The sequence below is a fragment of the Mus caroli genome, unplaced genomic scaffold, assembly GCF_978045245.1.
Source record: "Mus caroli unplaced genomic scaffold, Mus_caroli_1 scaffold_1, whole genome shotgun sequence".
Taxonomy (NCBI): domain Eukaryota; kingdom Metazoa; phylum Chordata; class Mammalia; order Rodentia; family Muridae; genus Mus; species Mus caroli.
The window spans coordinates 21371516-21398139 of record NW_028227256.1 but is presented as its reverse complement, the minus strand read 5'-3'; the positions used below and the strand labels follow the sequence as shown (position 1 = coordinate 21398139).

Sequence of the window (26624 nt, the reverse complement as noted above, 5' to 3'; positions counted from 1 at the left end):
ACTGCTTAAAATTTAAAAAAAATCAAAAAGAAAAATAGAGTTCGTTCACTGCATAGCCCTGGCTGGCCTGAAACTCACTACATAAATCAAGCTGTTCCAGAGCTCTGATCCTGTCATTTCTTTCCAAGCTCGAAACTAAAGGCTGTGCCATCACAAATATGTTTGCTAGCTTGAACCTCACTTGAGTAATGTGAACCCCAGTATTCGAGAAGTTGCCTTCTTCTCCCTCCAATGAACACAGGAGAAAAATGAGGGACACATGGGTCTCCCCCAGGTCCTCTGTGTATGTTGTGGCTGTTAGCTTGGTGGTTTTGTAGGACTCCTAACAGTGGAAGCAGGTGTGTCTTGACTCTTTTGCCTGCCCTTGGGACTCTACTCCTCCTATTGGGTTGCCTTGTCCTGCCTTGACATTATATCTTGTTTTGTAATGTTGGGTTGTCTCTTGGAGGCTTGTTCTTTGATGAAGAGGAAATGGAGGGGGGGTGAGGGAGGGGAGGTGGAGGGAGCTGGGAGGAGTGAAGGGAGGGGAACTGTGATCGGAATGTATTGTACATGAGAAGAACCTCTTTCCAATTAAATATGCAAATAAATAAGTAGACAAACAGGAAAACGAGCCAAGGAAGGAAAGAAGGAAGGAAGGAAAGGAGGTCCAAGCCTCTGAGCCCCTTGGGCAGTTTGTTTCTGATCTGATAGAATTTGGACACATCGCTTGAACACTTCTGTGTGTGCAGCAGCATCCTGGAGAGAAAGAAACTCCCGCGTGTGCGAGCAAAGTCTCATACTTCTAGCCTCGGATATTTGGTTGTTTAACTACTGCTTGACATCATGATGAACTTTCTAGAAACGGTGTGCAAGGGATTTCAGAGCTTTTAGATTATTCAGGCGTCAAACTCTGAGGCTCTGCTCATAAACAGAGGGGTGTCCTGGTAGGATCTGGATAATTCTCTCTCATTTTTACACAGGGCTCCCAAGGACCAGCCGGAGAGCCAGGTATTCAGGTATGTGACTCATTAAGTTTTTCAACAAAGCAAGTTTAGTCTTCTTGATCGCAGGAAATTACTAAAAAACCTGTTCCTAAGCAATTTTTAACTTTTTCCCCTAGGGTCCTCGAGGTCTGCCTGGATTGCCAGGAACTCCAGGGATGCCAGGGAATGACGTAAGGACATTTTCCCCAACTCCCACCCCATGTCTGTTTTAATTTTCTCTAACTTGCAGAGGTTTGAATAAGTTGCCTCTGTTTCTAGGGAGCTCCAGGGAAAGATGGAAAGCCAGGCCTTCCAGGCCCCCCAGGTGACCCGGTATGTAGACAGGCTTTGCCTGATTTATGTATCTTTAATGTACCCGGAAGCCAAACAGCCTACCAAGCAAATTCTGCTGTCCAAACTAATTACAATGCTCGGTGTCTGCTTGGTGATTTTGTTTATCCCCATTATTTTGTAGAGGGGAAAAAAAATTCAAGCTGGGTCAGCATTATTGTGTGTGTGTGTGTGTGTGTGTGTGTGTGTGTGTGTGTGATGCATACTTATCTCCTAAGGGTATAATTCAGCTATACAATTTTGCCCTGGGCTGAGCCTTAGCATTTAATGTCTTTGTTCCATGGGAAATAGAGATAAAATAGATAGCCACAATTTCTGTTCTTCTCAATTCTGGTGAGTAAATGAATTTCATTCTCTAAATGAAGGTTTTCAGGTACGTTACCGCCAGTGTGGTGTATCTCCGTTGATGAAGTGCCTCTGAACAGACGAGATGATTAAATTATGAAAATTGGATTGAAAAAAAATCACAGAAAACGCATTAAGATACTAACCATGTGTTACATAGTTTTATTTCAGGTTAAACCTTGCTATGAGTGACAGTAAATCCCTTTAAACAGCCTCAGCCATCGCACTTAAATTTTCATATGGCACATGGCATTGTATTAAGAGTCCTGTACAATAAAATCCAAATCTGTCCTCTCTCTGGGTTCACAGATCCCCTTAGCTCCCATGTTGCTCCTGCCTGTGGTAGCTGCAAGCAGCAGTATTATCCAGCCTTCCTTTAGGGCCATCACTGAATCCTGCGTGCCTCTCTACAGATCCTGAGACAGACGTCACTCAGCTTGTTACAGTGCTTCTCTCTGAAAGGGCATTTTAAGACACAGCCCATGTTTCCCAGGTGTCTGTCTTGCCCCTCTGAAGTCTCTTCTGAACTTCCTTAAGAGCTAACTTTAAGACAGACTCACCCTGCCATTCACATATCTCTCAGTAGCCTAAGAATGTCCTTGGTAAAGGAGTGATTTCCTTTTAACAATTGGGTTTGACTTTTACGCATCACTTGAAACCAACATCATAGGGAAAACATAGAGGTTACCAGTGAAGCTACACACTACAGATGTATGAGCAAAGCATACATGGTGAGCATGCATGCTCTTGGTGAAGGATCAGAGTGAATACTCTAAGAGCCTGGCTCCTTCAGTGCTTGGTGATATGTCATGATGCATGAAGCTAAGCCAGTGAGTCCCAAAGCGAGATGAAAATTCCATGTCCCAATTTCAACTAGCATGTCACTTTATGAAAAAAAAAAAAAAGATACACCAACTAACCTAGTCCCTTGGAGACTCACAGAGACTGAACTACCAACTAAACAACCTGCAGAGGCTGGACCTAGGACCCCACACATCTGTAGCAGATGTGCAACTTGGTCTTCATGTGGGTTCCCTAACAATTGGAGTGGGGTTGTCTCTGACTCTGTTGCCTGCCATTGGATCCCCTTCCCCTACCTGGACCGCATGGTTGGGCCTCAGTGAGTGAGGCTAGTCCTGCTGGGACTAGATGCCCCAAGGTGGGGTGGTACTCAAGGGGCACTTTCCTTTCTCTGAGGAGAATGGGAGGTGGTAATGGGAGGAGTGATTTGCAAGGGTAGAACTGGGAGGAAAGGAGAAGGGAAGGAAGGCTGCAATTGGGATGCAATGTGAAAAATATGAAACAAAAAGTAAAAACATAACTTCTATGTTCATACTGCATTGTGTTCATGTATACACAAATATCCATGGGTTTGGGGTTTTTTTTTTTCTCTCTCTCTTCTTAACTACAGATCGCACTTCCTCTCTTGGGAGACATTGGCGCCCTGCTGAAGGTATTCTTTTACTATAAAAGAAATTACACATTCGTGTACAGGAAAGGTTAAAAGGGAACTTTCTACCAAAGATAGAATTAATTTCTTAGTCCAAAAAGATTCAAATTCAAATGTTAGAAATATGTAAGACAGGAAAGCGTCATGTTCTATGATAAATTCTAGCACTTATGTGAATCTTCCCACTCTGAAATTCAGGGTCTCACATTGTGGATATGGGGATGTGGGAAGGCAATATTGTGATGAAAGACAGAAAGGGGTGACATCATTGATAGATACCTTTAAGTAGATCTTGCCTCCTCTGGTTTTTTGTTTGTTTGTTTGTTTTGTTTTGTTTTTGTTTCTTTTTTGTTTTTCAAGACAGGGTTTCTCTGCATAGCCCTGGCTGTCCTAAAACTCACTTTGTAGACCAGGCTGGCCTCGAACTCAGAAATCCACCTATCTCTGCCTCCCGAGTGCTGGCATTAAAGGCGTGAGCCACCACCCCCTGCCCAAGATCTTGCCTCCTCCTAAGCAATAGCTTTCTCTTCCTAGATGTTCACCTACCCTTGCTGTGTGAATTGTATGTGCCACTCTGTCAGCTCTGGTCACTCGAAAGATGTTAGTCCCTGCATTTAACATACAGATTGAATTTTTATGTCACAGAATTTCACAGAATGAGCTATAAAGCCAACAATTGCCCTAACATCTGTTACCCTGTAAAACAGAAATTATCTCTACTGATTATCTATTCTACAAAGTGCCTTGGGCTAAACATGGGGGCGCATGCCTATAACTCCAGCCTTTGAGAGGCTTAACGAGGGATATGACAAATCTTAGCTCAACTTTAACTACTCAGAAACATACACACACACACACACACACACACACACACACACACACACACACACACACACACACAAATATATGGCTATCATCTTTTTCTTAAATAGCTTACTGTATTTTATTAGTAAGAACAAGCGATCTGAGGAATCTGGTAGTGGGTAAAGCTATGTACGTGTCATCTCTGTGTAGTCTAGTAAGAGTAGGTGAACCCAAATGAAAATGTAGCTGTTGATTTCACTCTTACATTTCTTGTCTATGAATGAACAGAAAGTAAAGTATATGCATATATACCACTCACACAGATATTTCACTTACACAACTTGTGTTCAGTCATTAAAGATTTATCTGATGACTTATATGTAAACATAAAGAAATAGTTATAGCATTGAATCCACCAAAAGACATGGTCTAGGGGACATACTGGTTGGGGAATTAAAGTTTTCAGAAAAGATATATAAATGTAAATATTAATATAAAAACTTTTAAAGTAGCTATTAGGAACTCCAAAACACCAACAGCAATATGTGTTTCTAAGACAGAATATTTGTGAGGGTTTCAGAGCTCTCTCTTATTTTCTTTTTGAGTTGTAATCATATGCCAGTCAATTCAGTATTACTTATTTCTTCCCATTTAATCTTTACCAAAATGTTATAAGCTCAGGCTGGAGCCCCAATCTCATTCATCAAAGAAACTTGAAGTTCCAAGGAGCTAAGCAATTTGCCCAGACACATAGCTAATAAGTGTGAAGTTGACCCAGGAGTCCATGTCCTCGGGTATTAAATTCCAGATTCTTTGTAACAGCAATGATGTGAGAAATGACAGGACTGTAGCAATTAGACACTTGAATTCTTGAAGGATGAGAAATTTGTATACTCAACCAGAACTTAATGTTCAGGTAAAATACAAATGACTCACAGAACATACAACATACTGAGTGGACTCTATAAAGGAGAACCAGGCCCCCAGGGGTCTTGAGGATCTGAGGAACAGGTAGTCTTGCCAGGATGGCCTCCTCTACACTACTCTTCTAGTCCCCTGATCACCTCAGTGAGGTCTTGGTGTGATGCCAGCAGGAAAGCTTGGCAGGTGACCCCAACAGGCTTTATTCAACAGAAGAACGGGAAAACACGTAACTCCCACCTAAATCTAGTTCAAGAATTTGATGAATGCTGAATACAATTTAATAACATACTGTTAAGTCCTGAGCCTATAACTCAGCACGCTGACTCAAACTCCGTGTGTTGAGTCTTTAACAAGGTGGTAACTACTTTATGTTTTCTAAGATAACTTCAGGTAGAGCACTGAGAAGAATTAGCATAATTCTAAAACCAAACTCTCCTTCCCAGATCTTCTAGGTTAATCAGTGTGCGGGGTTCCCTTTGAATTAGGGTGCGCATCAGCTAATGATGGACTGACTCATCTTAATCATTTCTATGAAATAATATTGCATTTTTCAAGAACTTTTATTAAAACCAATTTCCTTTGTTTTTTGTTTTTGTTTTTAGATTCTTTTTTTTTTTTTTTTCGGTTTTTTCGAGACAGGGTTTCTCTGTGTAGCCCTGGCTGTCCTGGAACTCACTTTGTAGACCAGGCTGGCCTCGAACTCAGAAATCTGCCTGCCTCTGCTTCCCGACTGCTGGGATTAAAGGCATGCGCCACCACACCCGGCCAATTTCCCTTGTTTTAACACTTTGCCTTATCTAACCAAAGAAAATAAGACCAATGCCAAACGAATCTAAGAAGTTTCTGTTGAGTTATAACAATTACCGTCTTTTCGGTTTCTACGAAAGTCATCAGTGCAATCCTCTATCTGAGGGTGTTTCTGAAATCAGTGTCCTAAGGCTTGGCTCTATTTTGCTCATGTGTGTATGTGTACAGTCATAATTCATCTTTTTTATACATCTTGAAATGTGGAAACTCTCCTGATTCTATTGAGTTCCACTTTCCCCATTGCTGCATGGTGGATCTACAACTTTATGTGTGTTTTTTAATTCTTCTATCAATTTGACAATCCCATGGAATGATATAGGTGGTAAAATTGTTTGCTCAACTATACACTTGATTCTGGTATCAGTTTACATATTTGAACCCTAGAGAGAATCATTCCAGAGTTGAATCTAGCATTTCTGAGGCCAAGATCCTTCTTAATATAACATATATTTGTGTTCCAAGGAATATATTTCTGGGAACCAGATATTTATTGGGCCAAAAGTATTGGTATGAATGGCTTTAGTTTTTCTTGCCAATTCTTTATCAATGGCAAATCTCTGCCCCTTTTTCTGTTCAATGATTCTTCCCATGAATGAAAATCAGGAGCATTTTTTGTCCTACCCTGACAGCTGAGCCCTCCATCAGTGGCTCCTACTCTTAGCCCTGATCATATTTTTATCCAACATTTTGTTTTAAATAAGCTTCTCACAGACATTTTCCCCTAGCCACGTGATAAGACTTTGGTTTATTTTAGAAGCAAAGACACTTAGACTCAGCCTCTGTGGGTCACCTGAGGGTTGTGGTGACGTCAGTGGAATGCTGATTTCACTGAGGTTTCATATCTCCTCTTAGATTTGACCCTTGGTCAAGTCGAAGACCCTCAAGTTCCTTGTCTTCCTAAGGATGCCTCCACTGACAGATGTTAGCAGACCCAGTGGTGGGGCCCCAACTCTTGCTGCTTTCAAATCAGAAAATTTTCTTTCCTGTCTCTTTTCAAATTATATTTTCACTACTTGGGTTATTAGTTTGATATGCTATTTAATCTTGCTGCTTAATCCAAACTTTAATATGACTTCTCTTCCTCAACATGCTAAAAAAGTTAAAACTCATGTTCTCAAATTACATACCCCACCCCCATTATTTATTGGGAGTTTTCCTTTGAAATGGCATCAGAGATGTATGTGAGGTGTCTTCATTTTTAAGTACACGTTCACCAATATTATAAACCAAGATCAATGATTAGGTTTGTCAGAGTTTTTAACCTCACAAAAAGTCATCTTCCGAATTGGACACACAGGTCTCTGGAAGCAGAATGGCCTCACAATCACTCATTGACAAGGTTCAAACAGATCAGACCTAGGTTTCTTAAATGGGTTTTATGACCCTCTCAGTACGTTGTCTTTATACTCGCTAGAACTTCTGTGGCAACTGTCAAGCCAATGTCCCTGGGCTGAAAAGCATTAAAGGGGATGAAGGAAGCACTGGGGAGCCTGGAAAGTATGATCCTGCAGCCAGGAAGGTGGGTGCTTTGTTGCATGTTTGCGACCTACTGTGCTCCTAAGGAGTCCTACCTCAGAGCTCTGATACCTCTCTGTCTTCCAGGGTGATGTAGGGCCACGAGGTCCTCCGGGATTCCCAGGCAGAGAAGGGCCAAAGGTAAGAAAGTCTTCCGAGAGATTTGTCAAACTCTCTAAAAAGTAGAACTTACATTGGCAATGATGGGCAGGCTGCCATTCCTTTCTACCCTGATCCTATCCAAATGACGTACCCCGGGGGTTCTGATGGGAGGAGGGGTTACTTTCTTTCCCCTGTTGTTCCAAAAAGACTCTGAAATGGTCCAGTATTAGCTGAAGTTACTGTCTCTTTAGGGAAGCAAAGGAGAGCGGGGCTACCCTGGAATACACGGGGAGAAAGGCGATGAGGTAAGCGACTCTGCTGTTGCTTCTCTCTCCTGATCGAACAGAGGAAAGATGTTGGAGGTGATTATTATTCTGAGGGTATGTGCCAACCATTTGTTGCCTTCAAATATCCCAACTAAATGCCACAGAGACGCTTAGATTTATAATAAGCCGTAAAGCCCCACAGCTGGGCAGACATCAGACCTCTCTGCTATTTTGTTTGCTTCCTTGTCAAAAATATTACTTGTCATAAATTTCGTTTGAGCACTTCCATCTCCATCATGTCGACCCTCATGGCCATGAGCTGCCAATCCACAATGACCCACAACACCCTATGGAGACTTCCTTCCTTCTTTTTCTCTCCCTCCTGGTCCCTGCCTGAGATCCCAGGCCGGGGAACGAAGCTCCACCTACCTCTCTTCCGCCCAGCCACAGGCTGTAGGCATCCTTATTAACCAATCAGGGATGACTTGGGGGACAAAGTTTACAAAACAAAAGCTGGAATAAGTGAAGATTCACTCATTGGGGGCGACCAGATCTTGGGGGCCGATTTTTAGCATCTGGATGCACAGCAGCACTAGACTAACCCCAACAAAAAGAAACGGGGTTCGCCATAATGTATGTTTAATCCCAAGACCACTTAAAACCATGAGTAGATATTTGATTTAAAATAACACATTTTAGTAATTGTAGATACTCATTTCTCTATGGTGGTTCAAATATGGAGACACAACGTCAAGGCTAAAAATTCCTATGAAAGTTATGGGGTTTCAGGTCTCAGGTAATTATCCCAACCCTCGCAGGATAGAAAGAGGAAGAGTGTAATCACAGAAAGAAACCTCAGGGTAGCTAAGAGAGGGAGAGAGCATATGAACATGTGTAAGGATGAGGGCAGCTTCAGAGCCTCGCTAAGAGCTAGGGCCACCTCTGTACCATGATTCAACTTTAACAACCTTGGTTTCTCTAAGTCACTGCTCAGCTTCCAAATTCCTGGGAGAAATAAGCTAAGCTAAGGATCTTGATAGACCGGTTTAGGCCAGCCACTCACCCCCAGGACCGAGCATCCAACACAGATGTGGTTTTGAGATAACGGTGTAATTTTCTGACAGTAAGCCACAGAGATGCTCAGGATATTATTCTTGCCCTGCATAACTCACATTAACTCTTAGAAAAACCAATTAGAATGATGAATTGCTGTTGGTTTAAACAGTTTTGGTGCTAATAGTTCTTAATGAAAGTAAGAAAGCCATCTGGCATATATTAACCTTGATGGTAGTATGGGAAATTATGACACTGTAAAATAGATCTATTTTCCTGGTTGGAACTGTATTTCCCATTACAAGCTATCATCATTTATTATTGGTTTTATTGATATTCATTGTGTTCTGGAAACCTTTAAGATTGGCTTGGGATTGTATTCCAAGTTAAAAAAAAATTAAAGAATGAGAAGTACGGCATTTATTTTCATTTATAAATAAAACATTAAAGGCATTTGTTTTGAAAACAAGTAAGAATTAATGGGCTTTTGCTTCCTCAAGTTCCACAGAAGATTTCTGTGAAGTATAAACACAGCCATGGGTTTTAACAGGCAGGCAGGTTTTAACTGCCTAGATTCAAGAGGTGGGCTTAAGAGGCAATTGAGAGGGTAATAAAAAACAAGGGAATTGAGAAATAATTGGAATTGGAGCTTTTTATGAGTGACTCTGTTGAATTCACGAGAAGTTAATTTTTATTGATTCTGTGAGGTATTTTGCCATCTTGGTGAGCTGAACCCATTGTTAATATCCCTCAGTAGTTTAGTGTGTTCTTTCTTAGGCACACTTTGTGCACTCTTTGACATGGGTCACACGAAATTCTGCAGAGGACTCACTAGAGTACAGGAGGCCCTCTTCCCTTGTCCTCTATATCCCAAGCGTAACATGGATGAACCTGGCCCAATACAGCTTTTGTCTCTTGCACAGATCAATAACAGCAAATGATTGCATCATCTACTTCCACTCAAAGAATACCATGGTTATGTACTTGGCTGGTTTGTCAAGTGAATAAAATGTTAACCAACAATATATACCTTCCCAACTGGCCAACAGACTACACTCTGATAACAGACATGCGTTGTCTCTAATGTTACAAAACCACAAGTGTCTAGTCTTCATTGAACAAAAAAGGTACAGAGGGAAGCTCACACCTTTCGGAGATCTAATTTTAGAAACAACAGTTTAATTCACTAAGCTAGAGGAATCACGCATTTGTCAATGTTTTGAAAAGTGATTGACTTACCCCGGGTTCTTCATGTTGCTGTATGGCTCAGCATCAAATTGCAAAGTGTTAGCAGAGCACAGATCGTACATTTTCTAGCCAGAGAAAAAATTTGACTATATGTCTTTATATAATATTTTATGATAATAAATGACAAAGAAGGCACAAAAATGTCGTTATTCATAAAGCATAACAATGATGGCTGAATGCCTACGCAATAGATTTTATTTTGAGTTTTGAGTTTGGTACTATGTGCTAAACTTGGCCATCTTGCTCTTGAGTGTCAACATCCTTCAATAGCCATTGGGGCTTATAAAATCTTCATACCGCCCCTTATTCCTCTTCAGCAGCTTTCACTCTTGTGACAGAATTTCGAGTACCTGAGAGAAAGACTGCTGAGAAAGATGGGTTTTACTTGTGTAGCAGGGTTTATTTTCAAGTTTAATGCTGTCATCAGCAGTTAATGACTCCCATGTTTATAAATTAGACAACCTGAAAACTCACTCAAAGTTGAGACTTAAAGTAGAAAAGAGAGGAAGATATCTACGTAAGTATATCGGAAACAGGTATATGTAGAAAAGTTATGGAAATGTGGATTTTTAAGATAAGGAAATTTCTCATACATGTATATAAGTTTCAGTCATTAAAAAGCACCATTCCCAGTGGAAAATTGCCCTTTCCATTTACAAAATTATAAATCTGTTTATATACTCGCACAAGTGATAATACGGAAATAAAAAGAGGTAGTCCACCATACTGATACATGCACAAGTGTACATATGTGCACACAGCAAGCCAAAGGAGTTGATACATTCTTGAAGATAAAATGAATATGTTCTTCAATACAAATATACATAAGATTTTTTTCCTGATACTTATTACATGAGGCATTCCAGCACAGTCAAGGAGATCTTTTAAGTATTTCTTCATATCATACCTGTCTTTGTTACTTTTCTTTTGCTACAAAGAGATACCATGACCAACGCAATATATATATATATATATATATATATATATATATATATATATATATATATTTGTGTGTGTGTAGATAGATAGATAGATAGATAGATAGATAGATAGATAGATATAGATGATATAGATATAGATAAAGATATAGATATAGATGTTTGAAGGCTTTCATACTGTTTCAAAGTTCATATGGGAAGCATAGCAGCAGGCAGGTAGGCAGGCATGGTGCTGGAGAAGGAGCTGGGATCTTACATCTCATCCACAAGCATGACACACACACACAGAGTGGGGGAGTCTGGGCCTGAAGGAGTCTGGCTTTTGATACCACAAAGCCCAGCCCCAGTGACACACCTCCTCCAACAAGGCCAAACCTCCTAATCCTTCCAAAACAGTTCCATTACCTACCAACTAGGAATCAAGCATTCAAATATATGAGCTGATTAAAACCATTCACATTCAAACTACCACAGTATCTCATGAATAAACCTGAAGCAATATGTGGTCTCTGGTGTTGGATAAAGTGAACTTATTCTTAAGTCTATTGGTACAAAGAACCTCAATCCAGCTCAATCCTGTTGATAGCTCGTAAATACAGATGCAGTCATTTTACCATAGTCACTTTGCCCGACATTTATAATAGACATAAAAAAACATCATTTAAGGACAGTAGAAAGAGGATTTCTAATATAAGTATAAGCAGTATAAAAATATTTTATTCCATAGAGAAACTGACTCTTGAAAGAATGGCATCATCCAATCCAGAACTTGGGTCTTGTTTTCTTTGTATGTTTTTGCTTATTTGTTTGGTCGGCATTTATACTGATGGAGGTCAAGGCCTAAGATTAATGACCATTAGGCAAGTATTGTACCACTGAGCTACAACCCCAGCCCTTCCTTCTAGAGCTTGGTGCATTTCCTATGACTCTGAAGTAACAAACAGGTGAATAATATTTTTTCTCTAATTAAAATGTGATCTAAGCCTCTCATAGTAAAAGTGGTAAAAAAAAAACTAAAATTTATGTCTGTTCCCACAACACACGAAGTAATGTGTGTTGTATATGGTGTATGGTCATAGTGGTCTTGTAGATGGCCCACAATCCGAACACCAGACGGCCTCTAAAAGTGCTGGAAATCTCCTAACACCAACATGCAACAATTCCGGTTTTTTTCCAGGGTCTTCAAGGAATCCCTGGCCTCTCGGGAGCTCCTGGCCCAACTGGACCCCCTGTAAGTATTTGCTAAGACCGCTTTCCTCATAGGCCATACCTGTAGGATGATACATGGTACACTAATATTCCTGGTGCCTCTCCTGCTCTGTATCTCTGTGTAGCTCAGCCATTGCCAAGTAAAGTAGCCCCTTAAAGCACTCCAACTTTCAAATAAGATTATTTAAGCCTGCTCCGTGTCCTGGAGACTTCTCTTCAGAATTTTTGCCAAGCCAAAGAGCTGCTTCTCACTCTGCTGGAGGTAGAGTACTCAAGTACACTCTCTCCTTGGTTATAAATTTTTGGCACTAACCTTAGAAGAGATATTCACATGCCACACAAGCTGAGAATTTTCTAAAGGAAAATAACAGGCCAAAGATTATCAGCTTTAATTTGTTGTATTCCTGTATGTGAACTTTTTTTAAATTCTGTTTCGCCACCCCCTGAACACGGCAGTATGGCCTTTGGGTTATCTTGTTTTTCTGGAACAGAATCTTCTTTCATCTCCAACCTGACAAACCCAATCTCTTATTTAGAGTTTAATTCTAAGCAATCCTAAGGTTCAGTTGACAGATAAAAGATGGGGCACACAATCACACTGGAGTTTCAGACCAACAAATAATGTTTGTTTAAGTTTGTCCCAAATAATGCATTTTCCTTTAGAAACCAACTCCACTAAAGTCACTGTCTCAACTTCTCTGTCTCTTCTCTTAAAGTCCCTATGCCAGTAAATTATTTTTATCTCTCAAATAAGAAGTGATCATTTGATTAATATTTTGAGGCATAGGTTTGGTGTAACTAAAAGTTTATCATTTATGTTTGTATCTACATAGTAAAACTTAAAATTATGAAAGAGAACTGTAAAAGAAACCACAAGAATTACTGTTAATTCTACTCTCAAAGGAGAATTAAGATTAACTTTTGTTTTCCTTTTTATAATGCAGATCACATAACTCAGTATGCACATTTTTCATTCTGCCCAGTATTGGAGTATTTAGGATGTTGATCACTACCAAAATTATACCTCATTTAGAAAGACGTGTTATGTAAATTGGCATTTAAACAGCAAGGCTAAATTCTTAAGTGTATCAAAAGGTTTCAATTAAGGTCATTAAATGTGGTTAGCCAAGGTGAAAAAAAAACCACACAGATAGAAAATTTAACCTTCTAAGGGCTTATCAGGAGAATACAGGCTGCTGTATCAGCCTGAAGAAATATAAGCTGGTAGAACCGATTTAATTAGGATCAAATGACCTTCGAAATGGGTAGGTTTAAGCGGTCACCTTCCACCACCTTTTAACCATTGGCTTGTTGGTTCCATAACAACAAGCTTTTCATTTTTACAGGGCTTAACAGGAAGAACTGGACATCCTGGTCCCACTGGAGCAAAAGGTGACAAGGTACAAAGGAAAATGGGGCTTGGGTTAGGGGTAAGGTGGGACCATTTACTGTGAGCTCCATTCAATCAAGGGCAACCTACAAGAGCAAATGACGTATGCTGGGCAGTGGCTACTCGTGGAGTGGACTTGCAAAGATGTTGGTCTAAAAGTGGGTCCAAACACAGGTGTTCATAGATGAGAACTCTGGGTTTGGAGATAGAAAATCCATAGGGTTCAGAAGCTGAGACATCCATTTGTGAGGAAGAGTGACTAGTTCAAGCCTCCTAAAGAGGTAAAGGTAAGCTGGATTGTAATGTATCAGAGACTTCCAGCTATGGCTATCTTGTTCTCTTTGGACTTTTGTAATATATATATATATATATATATATATATATATATATATATATATATATATATATGCTCTAAACAGCATTTTCAAAATCTCAGAAGCTAGAAAATCCCCCACCAAAGCACTGGTGGTTTTGGTAGCTGGCGGGCCCATTTTCTTGTTCACAGAGGGCATGTTCTAAATGAGTCTGTGTGGTTCAACAGTAACGAAGCTCTTTCAGGCTTCTTTATAAGGGCACTGATCCCATTCATGAACATTCCACCCTGTGACCTATCTCCTAAAGGGCCCATCTACTTCATCGTCCTATGAGTAGGATTCATGCTGTAAGTTTAGAAGAGGAAAGCCCAAACATTCCAAGCAAGCTCCCTGGCTCCAGATGATGCCTTGCTGGCTATCAAGACAAGGATCAGTAACCAAAGGATTTGTGAGACAGTCTGGTAATTGCTGTCCCTAAAAGACCTTGGCAGGAAATGACTAAAACCATGTTCCCTGGGAAGAAGAATGTATTAGTTACTTTAGTTGCTATGTCAAAATATCTGAGAAAACAGCCAAAGGTGGGGAGGGTTTGTTTGGACTTACAGTTCAAGACCTCAGTTCATCGTGGTGGGGAGGTCATGGTAGAAGAAAGATCTTGAGGTCTTGAGTTCACATCTACCGCATCCGTAGGCAAGAAGCAGAGATAGTTGAATACTACTTTTCTGCTCCCTTATTCAGTTGGGCCTCCAGCCTGTGTGATAATGATGCCCCTATTCAGGGTGGGTCCTCCTACTAAACTTTTCTGGAAACACCCACCTAGAGGTGTGTTGCCATGGTGATTCTAAATCTCATCCAACCGACAGTGAGGACCAAACATCACAGCTCACAGCTGTGTGCTGTGGCTGGGAGGGAAAACCAACAGCATGGGAGTATCAAGCTGTCATGGTGTAAGATCTCACTTGGCATTACAGTGCCCATCCAGGCATAGCCACCGAATGGATGAAGTAGCTACAGCTATTCAGATTAAGGAAATGAGTGCAAAGAGCCACAGAAGCTGCTTAAGTGTCTCCTGCACGCACGCTTGCCAGGATGCCACATCCTGAGCAGAGGGAAGCGTGATGGTATCAAGATCCCCGAGGTGCTTAGAGGAAGCAGTGTGCTAGAGAGCCCCAGCACATTTTTATCCTGTTAATATCTTAAGGATCTCTCTGTCCCAGCCCCTTTCCTCTATTTTCTATGAAAATTATTCAGCCCTTGACTTGCCTTTGAAGTTAATGGGAATTCCACACTGAAATGAGCTTGAGGGCACAAATGAGAATATTCCTTCTGATGTGCCAGGGGGTGGGAGGAGTGTTCCTGATAGGCACATATTGTTTGTTGACTCATGGGAAGTGTGATGTAATGCTCTGAAGGGCATTGGCAGAGGTCAACAGAACAGAGGGAGTCTTAGGGGGATGGCAACCATCAAAGCCGCGTGGGAAAGATACAGCACGCTTCCTCAGTGTGCGTGTGCATACTCGGGCAGTGCATCACGTGAGAAGCTTTACTGTTTATGTACATTGATAAATATATGGCTTGTGGTGTGTTCCTTTGTTGGTAGGAAACAGATGAATATTGAAATAAGATCTTCAGTCTAGTTCTGAAAGAGGACTGACGTCCCTCAAAATTCCTGGGCATCATATGCTCTGTGTTGTCACCATCCCTGATAGATGTGGCCTAGAACATTTTATAATGATACCATTCTAAAAGCAGTGCGCAGTTATAGGAACGACTCTAAAAAGCCAAAGGGGCTGCAACAACTGCTTCCCATGAATGGACTGGTCAGTATTTCTGTGCTTTGTAAAAGTCACTTACCAAGTTTCAATTCAAAAAAAAAACTCACAGAATAGTTATCGGTCCAGTAAGCAATTATTGGAGTCCCATTAGCCTTTAGATTTATGTCTCCTACAAGCTATTACACTGTACAAACCATTCCCCTAAATAGTGTCATAGCCAAATCATCACTTCCACTCAGTCAAACACACCTCACCTGGTTGTAAGGTTCGATATGACACGGGTTGTGACTTCATACTTCAGTTACATTTTCCACTATGAACTGGAGGGAGTGAAGATGAAGCCAAAAGTGAAGGCTAATCCAGAGAGCCACAGTCTCCAAGTCCACAATTTATTCACATGAACTCTGCCCTATCCCCCACGCTCACATAGGAGGAAAAAATCCCCCACCTATACTCAAAGCCCAGGGCAGGTCACCTAACTGGTCTACCCCCAGTGAAACTGTCACTCCTAGAGTTCGCACAGCGAGAATCCAGATGGACTTGAAAGGGGGTATTCACTTTCCTGGGGTGGGGAAATGTATTTTACTGGGTTAAGGAGCAAGCTAAGCTGAATAGGATCGCAAGGCTGAAGCCAAATGACAAGCTATCATGATTTCGGAAGATTGCTTTCTGAACAACCTGGTTCACAGACTTGGAGTAGAAAATGGCCAAACCATTAATTCAGGCCTGTGTCTCTCTTGCAGGGTAGTGAGGGACCCCCTGGGAAACCTGGACCTCCTGGACCCCCTGTGAGTTGTTTGAGGTTTTAATTCTGTGTACTTATGACTCATGCGGAGGTTACCTACATGCTTGCAAAACAAAATATTCAGTTGAGTGTGTGCTTGTGTGACTGCTTGTGTGTGAGCATGTGTGCCTGTATACATGCCTGCATGTGTGTGTGTGTGTGTGTGTGTGTGTGTATGTGTAAATGACATGCAATGCAGCATTAGGTGGGCCTAACCTGTCCCTATTTCAGCTCAGCTACAGTCTGCAGTGTTTAGAGTTGTCCGTATACTGTGAACCTCTTTTTCATGGAATCCAGACGCCTGACTCTACTTCCATCAACGGATGGAGAAACATTTGACTACACAGATAATAAAACTCCACAGATAATAAAAGGCCTTTAAGAAGACATCTTTCCAACCACACAATTTGCTTTTTCAAAGATGTTGTTTATGTTCACCCCATAAGCAGTGTCTGAGACGGGAGGACATTCTACTTCCATGGCACGCAGTGAGAAAAATGCCCCAGGGCTCTGGAGGTCTTCTGCCCTAGTCAGCCACACAGATTTCCAAGGAGGCTGTGCAGAGCAGCGCGGCCTCTCTCTGTGGCAAGTCTGCCCTCTTGTGGAGCCATGTTCGAATAGCAGAAGAGCTGAGGCTCACACGTGTTATTTCCTCTTAGGAACTTAAAAAACCAAACTTAGCAGAGAAAGGGTGAAGTCTCACAGTACCTTTCTGAAAACTAAAGAATATGTTATGAGTCTGGGTATAGGTGCGTGTTTTACACACAAATTAACTGCCTTGGCCTCCGCTTTCTTTTCTTTTTTTTTTTTTTTTTTTTGGTTTTTTTTTTGGTTTTTTTTTTTTTCGAGACAGGGTTTCTCTGTATAGTCCTGGCTGTCCTGGAACTCACTTTGTAGACCTCCGCTTTCTTAAACACATTCTGCATCTGATTCTTCTTTCACATAGAAGCAAGCCAGACAACTCATGGAGTTCAGATTCTAAAATATGTCATCTCCTCAATGGGGGTAAAAAGCATAACATATCATGAGACTATTAAAGAAACCTGTGATTTTTCTATAAGGCTTAAGAAATCTGCCTCTTGTCTCTAGATTATTTTTTTTAAGACAGATTATACATCTTCTCTTGGGAAACATTCTTATATCTATTCCAGGCTAAGTATACTGAAATATAGCCCATGTTCAGTTATTGCCAAAAGAATGAAGAATCAATAAAAGGATAAACAGACAGAGTATCCTCTTCTGTCACCACTGATTTGAAGATGCGTGGAAACAGTGCTCTCTGGGCACGGCTACTTCTACTGTTATCCTCAAGCAGTAATGAAATAAAGACTCCCCTGTTTTTACAACTGAGGTATAAAAAAATAACAAAAAAATGAAAACACACTTGGAATTTTTTCTAAGAATCTGTTATCCTTTCTAGGTGTTTCCAAACTGAATGTTTCATGTGCATTTTTGCAAACATGGACGAGAGTTTTCAAGCTACATAATGAGTGCAGCTTCATGCTCTGTATTTATGTTTCAAGGTTTTAGTTTGGTTGTTTTGCTTGTTTGTTTTGAGCAAGTTCTTGTTCCCTGGTTATTAAAGACATTTTGGTAGAAGCATCCACACAGGGCGTTATGAATGAAGTTATCCTCCCATTCACCTTAAGTTTCTGTCTGGCTTGAAGAGACCGTGGGGAAACATCACTTTGCAGTTGGCAAGCTGTTCCCTAGTCACATCTACATCAGTCCTACTGCATGGCTGCCTGCAGGTCAGCAGGCTGAGAACACAGTAAATTGGCCATTCAGACGCTGAATTTTAATGAGCAGATAGTATTTTTTCATCCGAATGCATTAGTGCCTCATCTGCTGCACCTGAACACGATTCAAACTCCAACCGGAAGCATCCGAGTGTTCCAGACGTAGGTCAGGTTCCTTTGTCCAGTTTTCCCCACTGTTTTAAAATATTGAAACACTGTGGTATTTGGTTTATGGTATTAAATTCACCTTAAATATAGAGTAGGGGAAAATTATGTAAAAGTTAATATAGAAAGAATGCCATTTGATAAAATGACCAAAGTTCCAAGTGCTAACTTCGGTGTCTCATTTTTTTCCTAAGGGTGTCCTGCTCAATGAGGGAAATGGCATGAGCAGTTTATATAAAATCCAGGTACCTCCATGTCTAATTACCTATGATCTATAAATCTATAATCTATAAATTATTCTCATCTGCTTTCTCTTCCCTTGAAGGGAGGGGTGAATGTTCCCAGTTACCCAGGACCTCCGGGCCCCCCAGTAAGTGCAGATGCTTTTTCTTTAAGTTGCCTTAGCTTGATCACAATAATGATGGGGGGGGCGGGTCTGCCTTGAGCTCACTGAAAACTGAATGTCACAAATATCACCCAGTTTTACAGAGGAGTAAAGAAGTACAACTAATTTAAATAAAAGAAACAGTGAGTAAAGCCTTAAAATATTTAGCATAGTATTGTCTCTTTCCTTATAGTTAATCTAAGCTCTAAATCAATGTCCACATGTGTCCATAGAAAGAGCACCATGTTGTTTCTTTAGACTTATTTTATTTTAATGATATAAGGTGGATGGGGGCTGGGAGGTTATATGCATGGAATATGCATGCAATTCCTGTATGAGCCAGAAGAGGGTGCTAGATTTCCTGGAGCTGGAATTACAGGTGTAAGCCACACATCATGGGTGCTAGAACCTGCACTCAGGTCCTCTGGAAGAACATTATGTGCTCCTAACTACTGGAACATCGCTAGACCTCAAATTATGTTTCTAAACTTTACTCTAAATCTAACCTTCAGCAAAAGCAAAATACGTACCTTTCTTATATTTGTTAACAAGAATTGAAAGAAAATGCTCCAGATTCTACAATGGTGGCTTAGTCATAATTAAACTACCTTTCCACACTTTTCTTCCAGGGCCCAAAAGGTGATCCTGGCCCAGTGGTACGTATGTTCCTACTTCTGTGATGTCTTTGTTAACACTAGAAAAGGCGCCAGGCAAAGACAGGCTGTGGTCTTGAGTGTGTATCAGTGAAGGTGTCAGACAAGCAAGCAAATGAAGAAATCTCAGCAAATGAGTTCTTTATTTTCATGATGCTTTAGTCCCCATTCTGTGCCTGCCCTTGAGGCTCTGCTCTTTCCTTTAGAGGGTTTTAAAAATCGTCCTCTGATGCAGGAAGACGCGTAGAATGCCCTTGATAAATAGAACGCTTTCCTCTGACCGCCTTCTTTGGATGATTGATGCAATGTAAAGTCACTTGTGGAAGAGAAACACTTAAGGGAGAGAAATCCCTTACTACCTCTGACATCTCACCAACCAGAAAAGGGAAGGGGGTTGTTTATTTACTTTGCAAGTCTTGGGCAATTATTCTGCAGGGAGCGTAGACTGTCATAGCCCTTTGTATTGAGTGGAAGACAGCAGGAGGTTAACACTCAGCAAGGAAGGAGATCATGTCCTCCAGCTGCCCCAAGGATGACAACTGTTCTCAGCATCTCTCTCAATGGTGGAGCATCCCTGCAAAAGCTCTGCCAAATTCAATTAGATTCCCTCTAACCTTCGGCACTTCTTTTCCTGCCATGTCCTTTCCAAGCAAATATTCCATCCTTCGGGTCCCATTTGTATATCCTTTCATCCTCTGAGGGAAGAAGTGAAAATTAATGTACCTGATACTGAGATAAGCTTCCCAACCACCTTCTGATGCTATGTGAAAAAAAAAATAATAATGAGTCATTTTACTATAATAGTAGAAGTTGGTAAAACTGTCTGAAAGAAAAAGCATTAAACCAGAAAAGAGACAAACCATGGAAAGTGACTTTTTCAAAAGAGAGTTATCAAGGAAGTTATCATTGTTACTGGTCAGTATATATTAGATGTCTATCTGATTTACCCTAAAATAATTATTTCAAGTCCTTTGTACTATATTCTGAATCCCAAATGTGTTATATGGAAGTTACCATTTCTTTGTTTGCAACTTTTAAAATACTATTATATATGGTCATCTAGAAATATGTTGTTCATTTTTTATTTCTATTTCTCATCATATTGATAAAAATCTCCCCCTAGTCTTACTGTCCTACAGACTTTTAAAATAGCACTGCCTCTGAGTCACAGAGAGAAATTTAGACTTCTCGTTGACTTCTCTGGGACACTCTTTAAGTTCTAATGTTAATAATTGGCAGATTAGGGTAAGAAAAAAATTAAATGCTATACTAAAGAGTACATTATAATTCATTAGCACTGGAAAGAAGCTGGTCAAAATATAAAGACTGTTTGAGAAAAATTTGAAGAAATTAGGTCCCATATTTCTTAGCTGTGACAGAACAAATAATAATAAAAAAAAAAAAAAACAACCGAAGAATAGTCTCTGTTTAGACTGTGAGCTTGTGTGAATGAAACACAAAAACAGAGATAGAAAGCTGTGGGGTTGAATATTGTGTGAACATCCACACTTACCATACAAACAAAATTCCCTGAAATTACTCCCCCAAGTCCTATCTGCCTGTGCACAGCCACCCGTCATACTCATTGTCACACACCATCTGCTGGGTCTGGAGAAACCACACACCACGGCACAGGAATAAGCCAGGAATGAGAGAACTGTACTGACCAAGTACGTATTTTAAAAGGGAACAAGAATGAGCTGGGTAGGGGAATATCCTCTCTGGGTGTCCTTCAAGTTCCATGACAAGCTAAAGTCAGCTTCGTGTCACTGTGACAAAGCACTTGAGATAAACAACTCAGAAGGAGGAAACATTGTTTTGACTGACGTTTCAGACCATTGTCCAACCTGTGGTGAGTCAGACTATGTACCAGGGAACACTTAGGGAGGCTAAGCTGCTAGTCTCAGGGTGACACAAAGCAAAAGACCTCTTTCCTTTATAATCAAACCCTGTCTCTACAGCTCATTAAGCTATAAGTCTATAATGGGCTAATTGATGTGGTCACAGCCTTCATGACCCCCTCTTCTGTGTGCAGCCACATTGCAGATCAGCCCTTAAACTCATGCACTTTGAGGGGGATCTTTAAGATTCAACATACAACACGTGGCAATAATAATCTTCTGAATAAGCCTTTATAGAGGAAAAAAATTACCTTCAATTGAATCTGCTAATAACTGATGCAAACCACTTTTTTTTCCTTTAGTTATTCGATGTCTAAATGATTTGAATTAAATATTTAACTACTATGTACTCTCAAACAAATGCTGATTAATTAATTGATTGCTTCTTCTATCCTAAGGAAAGACTGTTGAGAGTGTAAACAAAGAAACATGATACTAGGAAATATTCCACGCATCAATAACTAGGAGTCCCCTTCATACTGATTCACACAGAATACAATCTGAACACTTTTTATCATTTATTCTTATGATTGACAGGTTTTATATATATATATATATATATATATAGAGAGAGAGAGAGAGAGAGAGAGAGAGAGAGAGAACTTTTTAAAATTATGAAACATAAACATACCAAGTTTTATGCCCACTTGTTTAATAGTGTGTATTAGGGAATAAGCAATAATGTGTTTACAGATTAGAAGTCTTTCAGATGTGTATTTTGTGTACAAAAATACATCTACAGAGAATACAATGGAAAAGCTTGCTATTCTGTGTTACATTGTTTTTTATTTGTTTGTTTTGAGACAATGTCTCACTGTGAAGCACTGGCTGGCTGGCTGGCTGGGGAACTCCCCTTATAGATCAGGCTAGCCTGGAACTCACTCTGATCTGAGATCTACCTGCCTTTGCTTCTGTTCCCCAGGTGCTAGGATTAAAATCCTGCACCACCACACCCAGCCAGTGTTGTTAAGTTTAAAATATCCACTGTCCTAAGAAAATGTTAACAGTTACCAGTACTTTATAAGAATTTATCAGATAACTCTCACTTTACCTATTTCTCTATTTTTCTAAAGATTTTTTTTTTGTTTTTCTATGCTTTCCTTGCATATATAGCCGTGCACAACATGTAAGCAGTACCCGCAAGAGGCCAGTAGAGGGCATTGTATCCCTGGGACTGGAGTTACAGGTGGTTGTGAGCTACTTTGTGGGTGCTGGGAACTGAACCAAGGTCTTCTGCAAGAGCAACCAATGCTCTTAACTGCTGAGCCTCTCTCTGAACCAACTCTACATCCTTCTTGATCACAATGTTTATTTGTTCAAATAATCAGCACTTTCAACATAGATTTTCCAAATATCTTACTTAAAGACGTATAGTCTGGGACAGTGCAGTAGAATATATATAAAGGACAAATGTTTTGTTTTGTTTTGTTTCAGTGCTGCGTATCCCCTCCTAGCACCCGTCAGCTTGAGCAATGACTTAGAATGGCTGGAGGTGCCTCTCCTAGGTGATCTTCCTAAGCATTTACAATCGTGTTAAGGATGCTACATGTTCTGCTTTGAGAGCTCCAGTTTCATTCGCTCATAAAGAGTTCAATCTTATTATATCATAAGCTAGTAGCCCCAGGTGCCTCACAAATTGGCAAACTTTATTAAAATCTGCTTTTCATTTTAATCCTTGCTAAAATTGGAGCTACTAATATACTAGAGGGATTCGTCCTGATTAGATTCTTAATCAGAATAAAAACAATTAATCAGAAAATGGACTCATGCCTGGAGAATAGCTTTAATTCCCAAACTGTTTTCATATACCTAATTTGAAAAAAGAGGATACCGTCCACTTGCCAAGTTTCAAATCAGAATTGAGGAGCATAGGACATAAAGACGCTGACTTTAAACCATTGCTTACAAACCTTTGGTCGTTATTCCTCTTTATAGGGAGAGCCTGGTGCAATGGGCTTGCCAGGACTAGAAGGATTTCCTGGTGTAAAGGTAAGCACAGAAGTTAAAAATTCATTCCCTCATCTTCAGAAATGTGTATGTACCTCCTAGCATGCCAATAACTGTTTCATGAAACATAAAATGAATGTATAAGGAAATGAAACAAGTGACTCTTTTATATTTATAGGACTCATTTTCTAGGGCAGGATACAGTTATATAAGCAAGATGAAAACAATGATATCACAAAGAAATTAAAGTAGAATAGGCCGGGTCCAGAGAGATGGCTCAGTGGTTAAGAGCACTGTCTACCTTTCAGAAGACCCAGGTTCAATTCCCAGCACCTATACGGCAGCTCCCAACTGTCTGTAACTCCAGACAATCCACAATCATCCACAAAAACATATAAAAACTGATACACATTAAATAAATGAATTAGTCCTTTTTTAAAGAGTAGAATGGATTAAAGGGCTTCATGCATGCTTGGGGTGGGAGCCCCCATGGTAATCATCTGATCGCCGAGAAAGTAAGAGCTGTCCAGTGGCTTAAAGGAGGTGAGTTAGCCACGTGGAGCAGAAACAACAGATGTTAAGATCCTGAGACAGGCCACCTCCTCCAGGCATGATAAGAAGGTGAGTGTGTGGATGCAGAAGTCTTGGCTATGAGGTCTGAGACGTCATAGAACGGTGCCCTCATCACATGGAAGATGGGAGTGCTGCTCAGTATGGCCACTGGAAGAACAGTACTGTCTGTATCTTTAGCGTCAAGGAACATGAGAGATCGAGATAAGCTCCCACATTATCTAGTCTTCGAGTTTGCTTTCTGTGGCTGTGAGAAAACACTCTCACCAGAAGCAACTTGGGAGAATAAAAGGGCGAGTTTGGCTTGTGCTTCTGTATCACACTCCACCATCAAGGGAAGTCATGGCAGGAGCCCAAGCAGCAACCTGGAGGCAGAAACTGAAGCAGCCATGGAAGAGTACTGGCTACGGACTTGCTTTCCTTAATTCACTCAGCTGAAGTCTTAAGACAGCCTAGGAACCACCTGCCCAGTGGAGGCATCACCCACAGTGGGATGGGCCCTCCCACAGCCATCATTAACTAAGAAAATGCCCAGCAGACATGCCTAGTGAGCCATTCCCCAGCTGGGACTTCCTCTTCCCGGGTGACTTTAGAATGTCTTAATTTGTCATAAACTAACAAGAACATCTAGTAATTTTGATAAAAGTTGTCTCAGGGATGTGGGATTGGTACATTTATCTTGGTTCATGGTATATTAGAAAATAAGTAAGCTCGTGTTTCAAAGCAGGAACCTAAATAAGCATGAACAAAGAGGGTTATCTGCCAGTGTAGACTTTAATCTTTGACCCTAAGCAAAACCCAGAGCCATTGATAAGAACAACACAGCCACCTGAGTTGGAAGGAAACAAAGCCAGCTAGAAGGTGGTGTTTGTCAGCTTTGTAACAAATGCCTATAAAGAGAAGACTGAGCCAGGCGTGGTGGCTCACACCTTTAATCCCAGCACTTGGGAGGCAGAGGAAGGCAGATTTCTGAGTTCGAGGCCAGCCTGGTCTACAAAGTGAGTTCCAGGACAGCCAGGGCTATACAGAGAAACCCTACCTCAAACACACACCCACAGAGAGAGAGAGAGAGAGAGAGAGAGAGAGAGAGAGAGAGAGAGAGAGAGAGAACTGTTGAACTGTTGTTTCAGCTCATGGCTTGGGAGGTTTCCTCCCCTGATTGTTCTCATTGCTTTTGGAGTCTGGTGAAGAAGTACAATAGATAAGAGCATGTGGTAGCCAGAAAGCAAAGATTGAAAGACAAGAGAGGGCTGTGGTCGCAGATCACCCCTTTAATGACCTGACTTTGTCCTGTGAGGCTTCATAGACTAAAGATTACACCATCTTCCAATGGCACCACAGGCTGGCGAGTAAGTCTTCAACACATGGGCCTTTGAAGAACTAGAGCACAGGCCATTCCAGCATCCAGGTGGAAGCTAATGTTGGTTGGCTCAGAGTAGATATGGTGGGTAGAGAAAGAAATGACTAGATTATAGACACTGTTTGAGGAAAGAAAAAAACAGGGTTTTCTGATTGATTAGATAAGTGTAAGGAATAGAGTTGTCAAGGAAGACTCTAAGTTTTGTGACTAAGCAACTAGCATGATGGGTAGTCAGGAAGTGAAAGAAGGAAGTATGAAGTAGTCATGGTCGCTAAGCATAGTCAGATCAGTCCCCACAATTGCTTACATTTCCGCAGCCAAGAGTGGACTTTCAAGTAAAGATAGAGAACGGTAGATGAGTGGGTTTAAACGATGCCCTAGCTTTGATAAGCATAAGCGAACACTTAAGCACAGATATGTGAAGAGAAGATTAATGGTAACAACAGGGAGATATGAAAGCAAGTGACTGCAGAATTTTAACTGGGCATAAAAGAATCAGACCATGCAAGGGAGTGGAGGATAATGAAAACTTTGAACCATACATGAATCAAGGGCCTTGGGATGTTGATGGCCAAAAGCTGAAATGTTTGAGAATGAGATGCTGGGAGCCATGTACACATTGACTGTACTCACACACGAGGCAAGATGATTAGGGAAACCCAACGGTGTGAGGAGTCTCAAAAGTGGAGGCTTTCAGAACACTAGCATTTATCATATATGTACCAGTTTCCACTGGAGGAAACATTACAGTATAGTCAAGATAAAAACAAATGAGAATTACACAAGTATATCCTTTTCCTGGTTGTTTTTTCCTTACATTTTGGTTGACCCATGAAGTTCCTATATGTATATGTAGTGGATTGCAGTCATAGCAGGGTTGCTGTGATATCAACACTTCCAACATTGGGTACTTCTTTGGGACAAGCGTAATGGAAATCCGCTCCTCTAAGTTCTGTGAAATAAATGGCATGGTATCACCGTGGCAATCCTACTGTGAAACAACACAGTGGCTCAGAGCCATCAGTAATGGGATATGATGCCCTCTTCTGGCAGCCAGATGTATGTGCAGATAGAGCATTCATACGTTAAATAATAAATAAATAAATAAATAAATAAATAAATACATCTTTATTTTTAAAATGCCTTTGTATTATCCCATGTGTAATCACCAGCATACAAGACATTGTCAGCTGTACCTGAAACATCACACTGCCTCTGGAAAAGCACCCAACACATTCTGTTTCTAAGAGCAATTAAATAGGTTTTCTAGCAGGTCAGCAGAGGAGAACCACAGATCTTCAATCCTCCGCCTTTCTCTTCTAACCCTCGCATCCACTGGGATGAGGTTAAGAAGGGATTTCTAGAAAACATTCAGTACGATTAATCTTTCAGGTCACAGTAATGATGTTTATTATGGGTAGAATTTTAAATATTAACTAGCTTTAGCTGTAAGAATGCATGGTTTGCTCTTAAAATAAGACAGAGGAATATCTTAAATGATGCTCTTCATTAGGGTTATGGATCGCTTTGTTATGTAGAGGGAGAAAACATAATAGGTGGACTTGTGCCTTCATTGTTTTCTGCTCTGCTAGCTTTCTCCATACACGCTAATATCGGTAGCACTTATCATAGCCAAACAAAGCTTTACAAATCCAATTTCTTTG

The 26624-nt window shown here is 40.6% G+C and overlaps 1 protein-coding gene across 2 annotated transcripts in view; it reads left to right on the top strand.

Annotated features, from left to right (window-relative positions):
* Col19a1 (collagen type XIX alpha 1 chain) overlaps positions 1 to 26624 on the top strand; it is a 314640-nt gene that overhangs the window by 257017 nt on the left and 30999 nt on the right. For both annotated transcript variants that reach the window (XM_029483553.2, XM_021163060.3), the window contains 14 exons: positions 963 to 998; positions 1103 to 1156; positions 1245 to 1298; positions 3073 to 3114; positions 7061 to 7165; positions 7249 to 7302; positions 7515 to 7568; positions 11946 to 11999; positions 13324 to 13377; positions 16200 to 16244; positions 18339 to 18389; positions 18470 to 18514; positions 19159 to 19185; positions 23019 to 23072. In XM_029483553.2, coding sequence (XP_029339413.1) covers positions 963 to 998; positions 1103 to 1156; positions 1245 to 1298; positions 3073 to 3114; positions 7061 to 7165; positions 7249 to 7302; positions 7515 to 7568; positions 11946 to 11999; positions 13324 to 13377; positions 16200 to 16244; positions 18339 to 18389; positions 18470 to 18514; positions 19159 to 19185; positions 23019 to 23072 — 729 coding nt within the window. The remainder of the gene's footprint in view (positions 1 to 962; positions 999 to 1102; positions 1157 to 1244; positions 1299 to 3072; positions 3115 to 7060; positions 7166 to 7248; positions 7303 to 7514; positions 7569 to 11945; positions 12000 to 13323; positions 13378 to 16199; positions 16245 to 18338; positions 18390 to 18469; positions 18515 to 19158; positions 19186 to 23018; positions 23073 to 26624) is intronic.